Source organism: Typopeltis vanoorti, chromosome 7 (assembly GCF_054136105.1).
Source record: "Typopeltis vanoorti isolate ZY-2024b chromosome 7, IOZ_Tvanoo_1.0, whole genome shotgun sequence".
Taxonomy (NCBI): domain Eukaryota; kingdom Metazoa; phylum Arthropoda; class Arachnida; order Uropygi; family Thelyphonidae; genus Typopeltis; species Typopeltis vanoorti.
Window position 1 is genome coordinate 112,455,283 of NC_143555.1, and position 17,015 is coordinate 112,472,297.

The 17,015-nt window shown below is 34.8% G+C and overlaps 1 protein-coding gene across 1 annotated transcript in view; it reads right to left on the bottom strand.

The window, feature by feature from the left end:
- Window positions 1–376: 376 nt before the first annotated feature.
- The window catches only part of LOC150104974 (allatotropins-like), a 70,758-nt gene continuing 54,119 nt past the window's right edge, over window positions 377–17,015 (bottom strand). Inside the window, exons 2-4 of the mRNA XM_090395163.1 lie at window positions 2,042–2,265; window positions 1,158–1,246; window positions 377–420 (exon numbers count right to left, since the gene is read on the bottom strand). Coding sequence (XP_090251289.1) covers window positions 377–420; window positions 1,158–1,246; window positions 2,042–2,247 — 339 coding nt within the window. The 5' untranslated portion in view covers window positions 2,248–2,265. The remainder of the gene's footprint in view (window positions 421–1,157; window positions 1,247–2,041; window positions 2,266–17,015) is intronic.

Genomic DNA, 17,015 nt, shown 5'->3' on the forward strand with positions numbered 1-17,015 from the left:
GATACATAATTAGCGGAGGATATCTACCACACACACACACACACTCTCTCTCTCTCTCTCTCTTTAAGGATTGAATATCATGTATTGCTAGTGGTTACGTGTAAATACATATACTATTTATAAAGTCAATCAATCATCAAAGAAACAACGACCAAAGAGATGAATAAAGATAATCTTTATTTCCTTAGAAACAAATATACAGCCCTCTTTTTAAACTTGGCAATTTGGTTTCGAACATCTTGAATATGTTTAACAGAATTAAATGAAAGTCTCTCTATTCATATGGCTGACTGAGTGTAATATGATGAATTAAATCGACGGTTGTAATCTAGAGATCTACAGAGACTAAATAACAGTGAATCAGCGTAGATTAGGTTCAGACAGCTTGATAGAGTTCATCTTGGGTAACAACGCCATCACCTAAAGGGGGGAAAAAAAGAAAATAAGAATGCATTACGATATTGAATCAATTGTTAATGGCAATGTTGTATCATCAGGATTGATCAGAGTTTACTCAGTTTAGAAGCCCCCTTTAGTATTATGATGTAGAAATTCATTGAATTTAATAAAGTATTCATTCTATTGTAAACATTTGGATTTTATGACCTTCAAATTTGAAAGAATTGCGAAGCTCTCAATGGTATTTGATCTAAATATTTCAACCCTTGAGAGAAGGGGGGAGGGGGCGGACAAAAGAAAAAGTAGGTCACTCGGGGGCAGGTGACTTGTGTTCTTTTGTTGTGAAAAAAGAATCGATTGGTAGTAGTTGGTGCCAGCACTCACAGTGATTGATCCTCTTTAAGATACCCAAGATTTCTTTCTGAGCTTTTCAGATGATTCTAATCCTCCAAGCTTATTATGAGTTCTGCCTTACTTTTGCGTTTGTGGATAAAGAAAGCGAGGACTTTGATATCTTCTGATGGAGGCGGAGAGTGAGTTTAATCTTAAAAGAATTCTCAATGAGAATTCTTTTAAGATTAAATTCGTTTTCTTCATCTGGTCAGTGTTTTCTGTACTATATTAGATTGACTTCTTGGTTGAATTTTGTCGACTAGATATTGTTAGTTTCTTTGCAGTACAGTTTAAAGTAACTTCCTTATATATAAGGCTCTCTGTTTATTAAAAAAAATGAAAAAACAATTAAGTGTTCTACTTACCATTCAAGTCTACGACTTTTTCGACAACCAACTTGGCAAGACTTGGATTTCTACGAACTTGATCAGCAAACCAGGCAGCTGGGAGAAGACTAGGAAAGTAGGGGGGGGGAATAATAAGTATCCTAAAGATATTTTGAGTATCAATTAAAAACATATTGTCTGATAAAAAAAATAACTGGATGATTAGCTTTTGTGTAGCCAAATTACTTGTCCGTGACAGGTTTGAACATGTTTGTTCAAATTTTGAATTAATTTTTGATTACTTTGCTATCGCAGTGATTTTATTACCCATTATTAAATATTTAAACTATATTAAATTTATTTATATCACAGAGTTCGTTTAATAATTTAACTAAGATCTCACTGATAAATTTAATAAAAACATTAATTTTTTAAAATTAAATATTTGTTATATTTAAATGTTTATTCAACTAATTGTTTTAAACATTAGCGCGCAATGTCTTACAGTGTTAGATTTTAACACTACTTTTATGGATTTTCCACCGCGCATGCTCGAAATCGACACTAAAAACCGATCATACCAAGTTAGCGCATGCTCAGAAACTATATTAAAAATTAAATAATACAGAGCTAAAATATGTAAAGATGGAAAAACATTGAGATTTCTTGAATGCATTTTTAATGCACTACCGTTCGATAATAAATTTTATTAATAATCGTTTCTTTTTTATAATTCCGAATACTTGTTTTTTTTTTGGTAATTTTTGCACTTGAAAAACACTGCAATCTTAAAAGTTGGCAACTTTTTAAAATTATATATAAAAAATATTCTTCCTCCCACTCAAAGTTAAAGAAGTCTATTAAATTTATTTATTTATTTATTTATTAAATTTAAAAAATATTAAAGAAATGTATTTATTTACCTTTTTGATCCTGAATTTCCTACTTCAAGAGTATCTAAAGCATCTTGCCATTCACTTTGGGCTCTTTTACCAAATCCTCTCGCTGTAGATAGCGCAGAATTTCTGAATCCTCTCTTGTGTCTGTCTAGAATTGTGCTGGACATTGCGTAAGATACCAGTAAGAGCAAACACAAAGTGAAGTTAAAAGTAATGGAGTGCCGACACATGTTGATAGTGAGTGATACCTGTAGGGGAAAGACGAATTTATTTTTAAGTCGTGAAACAAGATATGACATTTTATTACTAAATAATCGATATTAATGTTAAGAATTAATACTTTCATATACTTATCTATTTACGATATAGTTAATACTTTAGAAAAGCCGATAAAGGAAATACTGTTGAGGATTTTTTTTTTATATTGTGGAGCACGTGTGTTATAATATCTTTTCTTGGCTTTATTCGTTTCTCTAATTAGATTTATGATATCTTCTGGAAGACGGTTAGGTTTATAAATAGTTGTAGTTTTGGTGACTGCTACTAATCTTTATTGATTTTATGATTGAGGGTTTTCTATTGCTTTGTCAATCCCTTCCTTTGATTTTATCTTAGGGACTGGACCAATGTAATCGGGGAATACTTTGAATAATCTTTCCCAAGCTATGAAGGAATGAGCGGGAGATAATTGTTCTGGATTGCCTAATTTAAGTAAGATAGGGTTGTGATCGGAGGTCAGCCTCATTCAGCGATCGTAAACTGTGTCTGTATTTGACGTTCTGCAGGATAGCAATATCTAAGAACATCTGATCTGCCAAGAGGACAGTGACGAGTAGGCCCAGCCACTACAATATAGTTCGATCCTGTATAATTATAAAGTTTGCGACCGTTTTTATTGGATGCTTAGAATTTAGATCCCCCCCCCCCCAGCGATGATGCCTAGAATAGCGTTAAATCAACCAACCGCAACGTTTTGAGTGAATTGTAAGCGGCATAGATTTTGAGTTTACCAGCTGTGTTGGTATACACTTCTATGTGTGTAATCTCTAAATTTGTAGTTGGAGGGTTGGTTACTGCATTGTGCTTAATAAAAAATGGCAGTGCCACCGCGTCTGTAATCAAGACTCTCATTTCTGTAGAGTAGGTATCCTCTCAATTTCGGATTGTTAACTGGTCGTAAATGAGTCTCACTTATTAGTATAATATCAGGATTGTATCGAAGTACAAATTCTTGTAGTTCAATAGTTTTGTTGGAGAGGCCGTTGGCATTCCAAGTGATTATTTTATTTTATTTTATTATTTATTATTATTTTTTTTTTTTTTGGGTAGAAGGTACATCCTTTGTGATTTGCAGGATGAGGGCCATTGCAATTGGCACATCTGCCCAGTATGGGTCTAGGCTTGGCACAGGTATTAGTAGCGAGGTTCCCTCCACATTTCGAACATCTGTAATCAGCTCTACATAATTTTTGAGCATGGCCATATTTCTAAAATCTGTGGCACTGCCCTGCTGATGTTCTTTTTCTTAAAGGTTCAGGCGTTATTCTGAGTCCACAAGTCGATGTTAATTCACAAATATATTTACGGAAGTTGCGAATTTCCACCAAGACAAGTGGCATCGGTCTTTTGTCAGCTGTAAACATTCTGCTCACTTTGACCGGATGCAAATCTGATAGCTAAGATCTGTCAGTAAGTACCACCTTTAGGTTTTTTTTCAGAGCTGAGGAAGAATGTGTGGTATTGTACGTTGCTAATTACTTTGATTAGATTACAAAAGTCTCCACTGTAGTGGGCTGAATCTTTAAGTCCCCACTGCGTTTTTTTCCCATGAGTGGGCACAATATTTTGATCCTTCGTGATTGATATAAGCGACGTCCATTTGCTTTTGTCTCGTAGAATGATTGGAGGCACCTTCTCTTTAACAGTGCTTGAAGTATCTGTATTGGGAGTGTCATTATCCATTTTGTCATCTCTGCGTTTTTAACTCGCATGCACTTCTTGGAATTCTTTAGGTGGTGAAACCACCAAGCCTATCTTCCCCCCTCTCTGCTTCCATGTCATTACCTTCAGGGTCACTACTTGCCACTGAATATAGGTGCAAGTAACCCGGCAACTCGACTTCAAATTTCTGTAATAATTTTTTAAGGAGATCGATTGTTAAGTTTTTGTCCAACTTTTGGACTAAATTGTCTATATCAAGATTTTCGATTATTTAAATAAACTTCTTACCTGTTGAACAGCTACTACTTTTTACAAAGACTAAAGTGAAAATCAGGTCACTTTGCAGAAGATAAACTATTTCATCTAATAAATTCATAACACTCCAATAAACTTGATCACACTTCAATGCTCGTAAGTTGAATGTCATGTCACTCGAATTAAATTTGAATAAAAAATTCATTAGCTACAGTTCGTACGCCTAAATAAATTTGAATACGCAGAACGTTACTGTCTATAATGGCGAAGCATAATACTTTTAATCCCTGCTATCTGATAGGTTACTGTGTAGGGAAAAATTTATGAGCAATGTGCTCAGCCCGGGTTGGGCAAGTTATAGATCTTGAAAGGGAACTAGGATGGTTTTAGGTCGTCTATATTTGCATAATTCCGATTCATCATAATTATTTCTATACGCCGAGATATTTGGCTTCTGTTTTCCAGGGAATCTTGATGTTAAATAGAAAGATGTCTTCTTTGGGAGATGTTGAATTTTTTGTGAACAGAAGAGCACTGCTTTTTTGAGGATTTACTTGCAGTCTCCAAATGGAGAACCAGTGTTCCAATTTCAGCAGGTTATCTTCTAGTTTGAATAATAAATATACTTATATACTAACATATTTGTATTAATAAAGTAAATATACTTATGCATAAAATATTTCAAAATAATTCCATAAAATATAAAAGTAACGATTATAGATCCATCTATATTTTATAGCCAAATATAGAACAGTTTCGAAATTAAAAATTAACTAGAGAGCTTAAGAGAATATAACCTTTGGCCATGGTTTGCACTACTTAAAACACACAAACTGCTCAGGAGTTCGTATGTTTGCCTTTTATTAGTGCTTAAATTAGGTTTCACTGGCCTGATAGTAAATACCAGAAAATAAATTTTCTATCAATGTAAAATATTATTTCCGAAATGCAGCTATGAAAAATTCATTGGTTATTTTCTACGTATGTAAGTGATTACTTGAATGTTTACTCCAAAGTCAGATCGTAACTGCCTGTTGATAAAGCAAAAAGACACAAATAAATGCACTGAATTTCTTATTATCTAACGGTACTTACCTTTTTTTTTTATCATTTATTCATTCTATTTGCGAACATATAGTCAGCTCATTTCACACACACACACACACACACAAGTATTCGTTTATTTTAGAATAACGTTCTTTTTATTGATTATGTTTTCTTATTTATTTATTTATTCAGGAAGCATTTTACTACACAAACATAATCGTTTGCAGATACTTCAGTTCTATTTTATTTGTGCCATTAGGAGCGTATCTGTCAAATCAGAAGCCCAAGTATATAAACTAGGAAAAAACTAACAGATAATAAGCTCAAAATAGGAATGGTTGCAAATAAGGTGTTAGCTGAAATTTTACGTAAACCATCTAAGTAATGATTTTTTTATAGTAAATTCCGAACTATTTCACTCCTTCGCCATTTTCCGAAAATACGATAATAAACGGCCAGTTTACAATAAAACAACGACTTCAAATAGTTGTGCTTATAGAGTTTAGTTGCTGCATTGGAAAACTTCCTATAATATGTCAGTTACAGTTACCATGACAACCGCACGAGCAAGACGGAACTTCGAAAGGTTTAAATTAGTGCATAGCACTGAAGACCGCAATTTTCTCAGTTTTGTGACCGCTTCTCTCTCTCTCTCTCTCTCTTCACTTTTCCCTCCTCACCCCCCCCCTTCACCTGATAGTGCAGTCTCGTTAAATGTATTTAAACGCTTTTCTTATTGACTTAGAAACAGTACTAAGAAATATTTTTTCCTCCATTATTCTTTTTTTTTTAAAATTTATTTTCGTCTTCGTTTTTGCACTACTAACGTCACTAAAAACTGCTCGGTACTTACTTTTAATAAAAAAATAAAAACATTTTAGGACAGTTGATTGGATATTGGGGTTTTGAACGTTTACTTAATGAAGTTTTCCAATTTGCGCATCCTTTTTTTTATTTTATTTATTATTATTTTTTTTTTACCGAGATTAAGACGGAAATAATAAATGATCGCGCGAGGAATGCTCAGTATGTTGAAAAGTCAAACAAAAAACAATTTTCTCAGCTTTCCTGAGTATTTATTTGACTTAACTATCTTCGTTTTACTGCTAAACATTTGAAATTTAATCATGTGCTCAGAAAAGTAGACCGAATTTTTGGCAAAAATTATTAATCAGTACGCTTCATATGTCATTACCCTTAAAATAAAAATTGCTTAAAATATAATTCAATATTTTAATTGATAGATGTTATCAATTCAATTCTGTTTTTTCACAATAGGTGGCAGCACGAAAGATTAAAATGGTGCTCTTATTTCCGTCCTAATTTCGTAAAGTGATAAGTTTTATTCTATTCACACAAGTGTAAATTTCTTGTCTAAATTTATCATTTACTAATGATGAAATACCAAGCTTGAAAATATAATGATTTTAACTTGATAATTGCTGTACGGAAATAATATTTAGTGATAATCGTTTATCACATTCTCGCAGAAAGCTACAAAATAGGAATTAATATTTGTTTATATATATATATAAACAAATATTAATTTTTATATATAAACAAATATTATTTGTTTATATATAAATTTTATAAACAAATATTATATATATATATATAGATAGATAGATGAAAATCCAACGTCTTGTCGAAAATCTAATTCCACATATACTTGCATCACTAGAGGCTAAAAATCTGCTGAAGAAAGTGATCTGATTAATCGGCGCCGTTTAAAAATATCGAAGAAAGCATCCCAGCGTAAACATATGCAGATACAGACATTAAATCCCTGTTTAATGGTGTTGAAGTTTTCTCGGCTGTGACATAAAATCATCCATTTTAGATGTTTTAAGTAGGTATCATCTATATCTGCATAAAAGGGGTTAATTAGTCAGTTTTCTTCCTATTAATAAGGCCTTAATCGCCATAAACTCTTAAAAGTCTTCTAAAGATCATTCACATGTACATAATATTTGAATTAATTAAGCCATAAAATACGAAAATATCTCTTCGAAGGAAGAGTGAAAAGAAGACGTATTTTTAATAATTATGAAATGGCAACCTGCCAAATTTAATTCGTGAATTAATTAGAATCACGTTTCGATGATTATGTAATGCAAACTTCAGCCGCGGGTTAGTTGAATACGTCGACTGTTATTCAATCACAGCTTTATTCTATTTCCGTAGCAGATTTTGGTTACGAAAAAAAAAATAAATTGAGGAAAATATAGGGACAATCAAAACGAGAATTGGAGAGGGTTAGAATAAGAGTGGGAAAAAAGCCATAGAAGAAAACTGTGAGAAAGAATCAGCCGTTATTGTAAAAGAAGCCAATGTTGTATAAAGACTGCAATGGATAGGAATCGCACTTTGATTTCTTGTAAGTAATCCTATTAATTAATTACATTAACATTTCATAAGTATTGTCATTTAGAAAGGTAGCTTCTAAGTAAAGTTAAGCACACGTAGAGGATCATAGTACTGTCGATATGTCAACAGCTAGACAGGAAAGAGAAAGTGTCCAAATTTTTTTTTGAACATCTGTCGATTGCAGTTCAGTGAGACAAGCTTGTCTTACCTGACAGAGGTAGCACGTATCCCTGAAAAGGAAGAAGTGCTAGTATGCTGTCTGAAGTTCAACTAAATTCGATACTGTCTAAAGTTGAACTGATTGGATGACAAATGTTTATGTGAATTCCACCCACCAAAGACCGTCAATAACTACAACGTTCACATTTTCATGTTTTCACTAAATTAACAGAGTTATAGATGCAAGCTAAGAAAACGATGCCAATAAAAGTATGCGTGGATGGCAGAGAGCATATTAAAATTGGGTAGAGTAATATTTTTTTAGAAAAAAATAGAAAGAGAACTGTAGAATACTAAGCTCATCAAATAAATGAACTGAGTTTGCTGTAAGAGTAAGAAGATATACATTAGGTGCTTAAAAAAGGGGGAAAAAACGGAATCCTTTTTCTATAGACATACATTGAGATATCAGAAAATAAGTGGTCATACGTTTGGTCCCTTTAGCGTACCCATTCTCTAACCAGCCGGCTGCTGGTTCAAATCCCTCCGTGAGCATGGATGTTTGTGAATGTTTTTAGATGGGAAATGGATTTCCCATCTAAAAACATTCACAAACAAATACTGAGTGCAGGAGAACTAATCGTGTGTAATGATGAGTTTGGATATGGATCTAGAGGTGGAACTTGGATTGAGGGATAAATGAGAGAATGGCCTGAGGTACTGTTAAGAACCGAAAACTCCCACTCTCCGTAAAGTTTCAACTAAAGCGGTTAAATGCACACTAGCTGTTGATAACTAAACGTAGGCTTCCAGGTAATGAAGCGTTCAATGTTTACAGATTGCTCTTATTTTAGAAAGCACATGTGAGAATATTTCTATAATTAGATAGAGTGAATACACTAGACACCCTCTGTAGCTCAGTCAGTATAGACAAAGCCCTGGGTTCGATTCCTGTCCATGACGCGAACTTTTATGAGCTTTTCACCTAAAGGTGAGTTAGCCAGTCTCATACGGAGGCGATAGAGTTTTTTACTTCCGGAAACTCGGGTTTTTCGACGCGTAACAGTCAAGTCGTGGAACGCGCTCCGTTTGCAGACAAAAGAATAAGCATAGAGCTAACTACTTTATCCTCGAATTATAGTTACAAAATACAAGGATACTTGGTGAGGTAGTGGACAAATAAGTGTCTGTTGGAACTACTAGCGATGATAATCAATAGACTAAGTATAGCTAGTTTCCATTATAAAGGTTAGATGCTTAATAGTGAGATATGCTGAAGCAACAGTATTCTTGAAATGTTTGGATGGCATTGCTGGACACAGAAGTTATCATAGTTAGTTAGTTATCATAATATTGATACTTTATAGCTTAAGTTTTTTTGTTTGTTTTTTTTTTGCTACGAACAATGATACTGAAAATTTTGGTAGACGGGATAAAGCACCATAGAAAGATAATTTAATTTAAAAAAAGTTAGTTTATTGTTTCTAATTGTAACAATAATATACATAACTTATTTGCTAATTTGTTAAAAAAATTTAAATTAAGTTTTTTAAAAAAATAAAATTTCTTCATACACTTTTTTATTTTTAAAATTATTTTTATAGAAAAAGGAAATATCGCTACCTATTATTCTAGTATCATTGTTTATTTTCCAAGTTGGGAATACAATATTTACATCTACAATATTATTAAAATATTATTAATATAATAAATAAACAGCTGAAATGACGAGGAAAATTATTTTATTTTATTATATCTTGTGAAACATCTTTTGCCTACAGTCAAATCATATTAACTCGATGCCGAGTTATTTAAGAGGAATATTTTAAATCAATTACATCCTTCTGAAAACTTTTTTTTTATTTTGCAGGAATATATTATTATAACGAAAGAATATCCATTGCCTTCAAATAACAATTACTTTCAAAAAGTCCACGGGCGACTGGCATATTTGAATAAAGGCGAGTCTTATTTCCAACGTGTCATCAAAATTAAGCTACAGTAACGCCCCCTAAAGTGGAAGTTAAAACTTCTACTTGAATACATTGTCATTAAGTTTACGGTACTTCGTCTGTGGGAAGAACAGTAACTTAACTTCTTAAGATAATTATATTAACAACGTGGCATACTGGGAGGTGGATAATATTCGATCTTAATGCTTCGTGATTAATAGATGCATTCCGGAAAAGTTTTCCCTAAAGGAATTTAGTTTATAATTATTGATCTTCGGCTTCTGTAAACTTGTGTGTATGTATGTGTTGGTTGCCCTTGGTTACCAATGCAAGGAATCGACGCAGAAGAGCAAATAATGTCGATTTTACGGTCGAAAGCTTCGCTACAGTACTGTTCACATACTTTAAAACTTAAGTTTGTATTCTGACATCTTCCTTGGACTTGTATTCGTTGCTCAGGCTAATCAAGCAAGAGAACTCTTTCTGACTTTGACGCCACTACAATGGTAACTAAGTCTGGGGGGGGGGCTATAAAAAAAACGTTCTGCCTCCTAGAGTGAAGTATCTTTTTTTTTTTTTTTTAAATGCTGTTGGGTTTTTAATTAAAGCAAGGGTGCTAGTGTCTTAGTCACCTGACTTTACCAAAAAAAAAACCCTCTTTGGCTCTAAGTGGATGAAGCCTTTGTGGTGACTTCCCTTACTTGATCATCGCCAGCTAATTATAATTCACTCTAAAGGCTACAAAGTAAGCACTTCAAAGGATTAATGAATAACATAAAAGCGTGTGATGATGGATTCCAAATCAACTTCTCTTAGTCAATAGGGTGACTTTAAAATAATAAATTTATAATTAATCAATACATAAGAAACATTTCTTGTAACAGATGAGTGTCTTGGCCATTATCACTTTGCAGGTTTTGCTCTAACTGTTCGTCCAAAGCGTTGTTGATGCGTATTGAGATATGGATTGTTATGTCCACACCTACACATATAAACCAACGGTTTCAAATGGCTACATATTATAATGGAGGAATTGTGTATCCTATTAGGTTGAAGTCAAGGAGTCGACAGTACAATGAGTTCGAAAAGAAGCTAAAAATTGATGGGGAATGATTGATTTGAGGAGAGGACTGGAAGGTAAAAAAAAGTTCTGGTTAGTGAGAAGAAGAAGAGAAACAAATGCATTATAGACAACGAGATAAGCAAACTGTTCACCTTAAATTAGACTGTTTCTTAGTATGTAGTCTTACTATCTTCATTAATCTTCTACATCTGAAAAATTTCCTTATGTCATTTTGATGAATTTCGATCCCAGATGTTTGAAGTTGAACTCCATTTCGACTTTGATAAGGCCACACCTGGGATTATCTAATTTTCAATAGCGAGATTTTCTCCACCTGTCTGAGAAACCTGCTAACACTTCACCATTTGGTTAATACCGTACTACCTACCTCAGAAACTGTTTTATTATCGTGTCCACGAATAGAAAAGATTCTAGATATCCTTAGGATATTTATTCATCCTACCAAACAAACACAGCATTCATATTACATAACAGAAAGAGAGCCGAGGAAGAAGAAGTGAACTACAGGTGAAAAAAAAAAAATACTGGGAATCGAGCCTTATTGTGGAGTATGTTTATGGTTATCCACTTCAAGTGCTTGGAAAGAAGTCGACGGACACCTCCCCCATGGGCAAGGGGATCGTCTGGAACTGATGGAGTTTGAAAGAGGCGTTGTTATAGGATGCCATCTTGCAGCCTATTTGGCAAATTGTTGAAATGGAAGTGCAGGGAGTTGCAAGTGCTACGCAGTGGACGATTCACTACACACATCGAACGTGACCGTAGAGTGCTATGAACGATAATATGTAAAAACTACCATTCGTCGGCCGACACGTTGAATGCGGAGTTCCCAGCATCGACTGGAACATGAATCTGCAGAAAAAGATTCGGAACCGAAGCTCCTAACATGCATTTACATGGTAGGACTAAACTATGCAAGCCGCACTTTACTCGAACCAGCATGCAGCGTCGTCTTCAGTGGCGCAAATGGCGTATACAGTTGGATGTAGAAGCTCGGAAAGCTGTGCTATGGAGCGACGAATCACGCTGCACCCTCTACTGAGTAGATAGATGGATGTGGGTGTGGCTCGGTGAACATCTTTTACTAGCGTGTGTAACCCCGACTATGAAATTCGGAGGTGGCGGTGTGATGGTGTATTCTGTCCTGTTTTGGCTTCGGACCTCTGTTTGTGGTGCCATGAACATTGCACTCCGAAAAGTATCTGACCATTCTGGACAATGCAATGCTTTGTCCAGAATGTTCTACGAAACCATTGTCTCCTTCAGTGAGAGAATGCACCATGTCATAAGGTTGCTGTAGCTACGTGGTTTGTGGAAATGAACTCACTACATTTGACTGGCCTCCACAGGGCCCCGATCTCAACCCTATTGGAGCATCCAGTGACGTCAAGGGATGTTGGCCCTACAACAGTGCAGGACTTCTTTACATGCCTACAGGCATGTAAAGAGAAAGAGAGAATCAGAAAAAAAACAAGAAAAGAAACAAAAAATACAAGAAAATGAGGAAAAGCAGAAAAAATGTATGCACCTGGTGAACCACCCTCAAAACACTGTTGCAATTCCTTAATTAGAAGAATTTGATGATCTACTCTCCCCCGCCTCTTCCGATGAACTGTGCCATTAATACAGTGGCAACTTTGAAGAATTATTCTTGCTCCATGTATTTCCATCTGATTATTTTAGTTTATATTTGTTATTGTATTATTTCACGAACGCTTCAGCGATCGCTGCCTCCTACACCTAAATAACGTAAATAAAATAAACATCCTCGAGAGAAAAAAAAAAAAAGGAACAACCGAACTATCCACCCATCCATGTTATAAAAGATGAACATTTGGATATATGTAATGCGTAGATTGATTAGTCCAAGCACGAATATACAAGAATATTAAAAGCCATTATAACAACTGCAGCATTAGTTTATCGTATTCAGTTTAAAATCTGATATAAATATAGTATTAAAAAGTATATAAACAATTTTATTATTTATGCATATAACGTTATTCTTGCATCTCCTAAGTGACCAGTTGCAATGACGGTCTTTGGTTAGAAAGATCAGAATTCGATTTTTATCGTAGCATGAATGGAATATTGATGAGAACTTTTCAACTGAAAATAAGTGAGGAGACTCAAACAATGATGGTAAGATTTTCCTGTAAACTCTGTCGGGGAAGTTTCATTCCACATGACATAAATCAGCCAGAGAATACACTTACACTTCACAGACAAAACAAGAGTATGTATTGGCTTCATAAACCTTTAACTGCTAAGGCATTATTTCTACGACCTATATGGCTGATTCTAAGCTATAGTCAGAATCGGAAAGACACGTAATTTTCTTGCTCTGGCATCATGAAGAAAAAAATCAATCTTTCAACGTTCTACTTCAAACCTGTTATTATCAAAATTATAAAACATTTATGCAAAATACAAAACACTTAAAAATTAAAGTTCTAAAAAGCATTGGACTGAGTCCTTGACTCTTTATCCCGTCATCTGAATGAAGAAAATCTGTTTGGATGGGGTATTATTGAGCTAAAAGCTCTAGTCATGGCTAGGTAACAGCAATAGTCGAGCCTCAGTTAAAACTTCATTGGCTATAGCATTGCCGTTCGCTACCCTGGAAGTCCTAGGATGTTAAAGATCCTCTGCCGGATCCAGCTAGTCACCGCTTAAAAACTCCTTATATAAGGACTGGCTTAAAGGGACGAAGCAAGAATGCTTTTCATCCTCCCCGTTATCTGTAGAGGACAGTGTAGGGATAAGGTGTTATTGAGCTATTAAAGCTCTGATCATGGCAGGAGGGTAACAGCAATGGTCGAGCCTCAGTTAGAACTTCATTGACTACAGCATTGCCATCCTTTATCCTTTACCCTCCAAGGGTATTGGATTGAATGAATCAATCACCGACTATGTAAGTAAAAGTGAAATCTCAAAAAATCGGACGATCTCTAGGCCACTCCATAGTGGGCGAAAGACCGTCCATTTCTCAGGGTTGATTCCACTCAATGACGGGTTCCCCAATCACTGAGCAGAACCGCTCAAATTCCGAAGAAAATCATCCACCGACAAAGCCCCTCAGCGGGCCGTGCCGGAGAACACTTTCCCAGGGGAATCAAATTGCTCCCTTAAGGCAAAAACCTCAAGAGAACAAACTCTCGAAACTCATCACCCAAGGGGGTAACGGCAACAGCCGAACCTCAGTTAAACTTCACCAGTACAGCATTGCCATCCATTACCCTCCAAGGGTATTAATCAATCACCCCATCTCACGGTCGATTGATTATTCTTCCCTGGTGGTAACATTGTCCTTATAGTCCTTATAAGGACTGGCTTAAAGGAGCAAAGCAAGAATGCTTTTCATCTTCCCCGTTATCTGTAGAGGACAGTGTAGGGGATAAGGTGTTATTGAGCTATTAAATTAAAGCTCTGATCATGGCAGGAGGGTAACAGCAATAGCCGAGCCTCAGTTAGAACTTCATTAGCTACAGCATTGCCATCCATTACTCTCCAAGGGTGGACAGACCAACCCCTGGTGGTAACCTTATAGTCCTTATAGGACTGGCTTAAAGGGCGAAGCAAGAATGCTTTTCATCTTCCCCGTTATCTGTAGAGGACAGTGTAGGGATAAGGTGTTATTGAGCAATTAAAGCTCTGATCATGGCAGGAGGGTAACAGCAATACCCGAGCCTCAGTTAGAACTTCATTAGCTACAGCATTACCCTCCAAAGGTATTGGATGAATCAATTATCCCCCCTGGTGGTAACCAATTGCCCACTTTGTTATTTATATAAATTATAGATAGTTTTCAATTGGTGTACGAAAATATTTTATATTTTTCTCTTTTAATTTTTAATAAACTTAATTAAATTATCGAAATTTAAATGATTAAATTACTTGATCTTATATTTTAGATAAATCATTGAATTTTAAGAGGGATATAAAGCTAAAATTTATTTGAAATATAGTTTGCAGCTGGTATTCTGATACTCCGTTTATTATATTGTTAAATTCTGCAATGACTCTTTCTGATTAAATTAAGCTTTGCTATATACAATATAGTATAGCCAAAAAAACAATTCGCAACTACTATCCCATTTCTAAATTACTGAAATAGGATATCTCCCTCTACAGACGTAACTGAATACTGAAAGGGAATGCGAAATCTATGAGGATTTTGGGGAAAATACATGAGTTATTAAATAGTCGGATTTTCGCTGGTTAAAAACAAACACCGAAATAATAATAAAGAACATTCTATAACCGAAAAAAGGCCAGGTTTGTGTTTTGAGTATACTTTGTAATATGATGTGGTGGTTTTTAAAGTATTCCTGCTGGCGAGATTTTTATAAGGTAGTTCACCATCCCCCCCCCCCCCCCCAGTTTAATCCAATCCATCAATGTGTGTTTACGGGGCCAGTTTACCTATGGGAGACGAAATACCTGAGTTTCCGGGTGAAAAAAAAACCTTCCTACCTCCGTATGATACCGACTAACTCACCTTTCGTCACAAGAGACCATCAAGTCATGGTGAATCGAACGCATGTCTTTCCGACCAAAGGCTTCGTCTATACCGACTGAGATACGCAGGCTCACTTTGTAATATATTAGGAGAAAATCATGATTTAAATTAAATAAATAATTTATATTCTTTATAAAATACATATGTAAATAATATATTTATTTCAATTTTATTTCAAAATTTGAGTTTTATAAAAATATATCAAAACACCTTTTATAAATTAATATGCTCTTAGTTGAAAATGAAGGTGATAAATTGTCTAAATATTATGTGTATGTAAATATAAATTTAAGAAACATGAAATTAGGAAAGAATTGTTAAACTAACCAAGGGGGATTTTCGCTTCACAGTCTAAAATACCTATACTATATTTAAAACCATACGGAAGTTCGAACCACGCATTCGGAACTTTGATGACGTACTAGAAGGTACTTTATCAAAGTAACAGATATTTTATCTTCTTCCCTACTTTGGGACCACGGATCATGCTGGTCCTCGCGCAGAAGTTGTGCCCGAATAGTATTATCCACTATGTAATTACCTAAATGTAATTACGATAGATGGTATAAACGTTCTTCAATTAAAATCACAAAAAGTATACTGGGAATTTTTTCAGCTGTCTAGATATGACACTCCGCATCTGGGAACAAATGCAGAGGTATTATTCAACAATATCAAAAAAAAAGTTGGAAACCATTTCACTTGGACTGGAGGATAGCCTATGGGCATTTCCAGTGAAGTGGGTAAAGTCGCGATACAGACCCAGACCGTGCGATCCGCTTTGTGACGTTTGCCAGAACGTTGAAACAGTAGGACATTTTATCTACTATTATATCCACACTCAGCTTATCTGGCGAAGACTCAGTAATGTACTAGGCATCCTAATGCTGACCTTTGCGGAGGTCGTGTATTTACAGTTCCCACCACCTGTTAAAAAACACAGAAATTCTTAATTTTCTAGTAAATGTGCTGAAATACTATATCTGGAAAGTGAGAAAAAAAATCCCAGATACGGGATGAAAACAGAATATACGCTAGAGTGCTCAGTAGGTTTTATTTTTACTTGCATAGGTTCTTGGCACAGGAGAGTTACCTGCTAGGAGATGGAAGGTTCTTCAAGAAAGTGCAAACCACCTATTATCTGTTTCATGACACAGGGGCAAATTAAACCTTATCTATTTTTATAAAATAATTCTTTGGTTTTGTAGTTCACAAATAGAAGGCCACACATCGAAGCTGTTTATTAGCTCCCTGAGAGCTGTACCACTAGGGGGCCAAGCTCTTCCCCCATTTTTCTGTTCATTTGATTCTTTAATCAATGGTTATTATATTATATCTTCGTGATCATTTCGTTTCTTTTGTTTATTTATTTTGGATGATTTATGTTTATTTTCGATTTTAGCATTTTGTTTTCTTTTCGTAGAGGTGTGAGAGTGACATCTAAAGACCTTTCAGCCACAACCTCACAGTTAGATAGCTAAACTGGTCCACCGAGGTCTCTTTTATAATCTCCTACTATCATAACTGACCCTCAGCACTCTTTTATACTATAAAGGCCGATAATGAGAGACATGAATTCAAAAAATTATTATATATATATAACTTATTTATAACATTAATATTAAAACGAATTTAATTAATATTATAAACTTATTTATAATATTAATACTA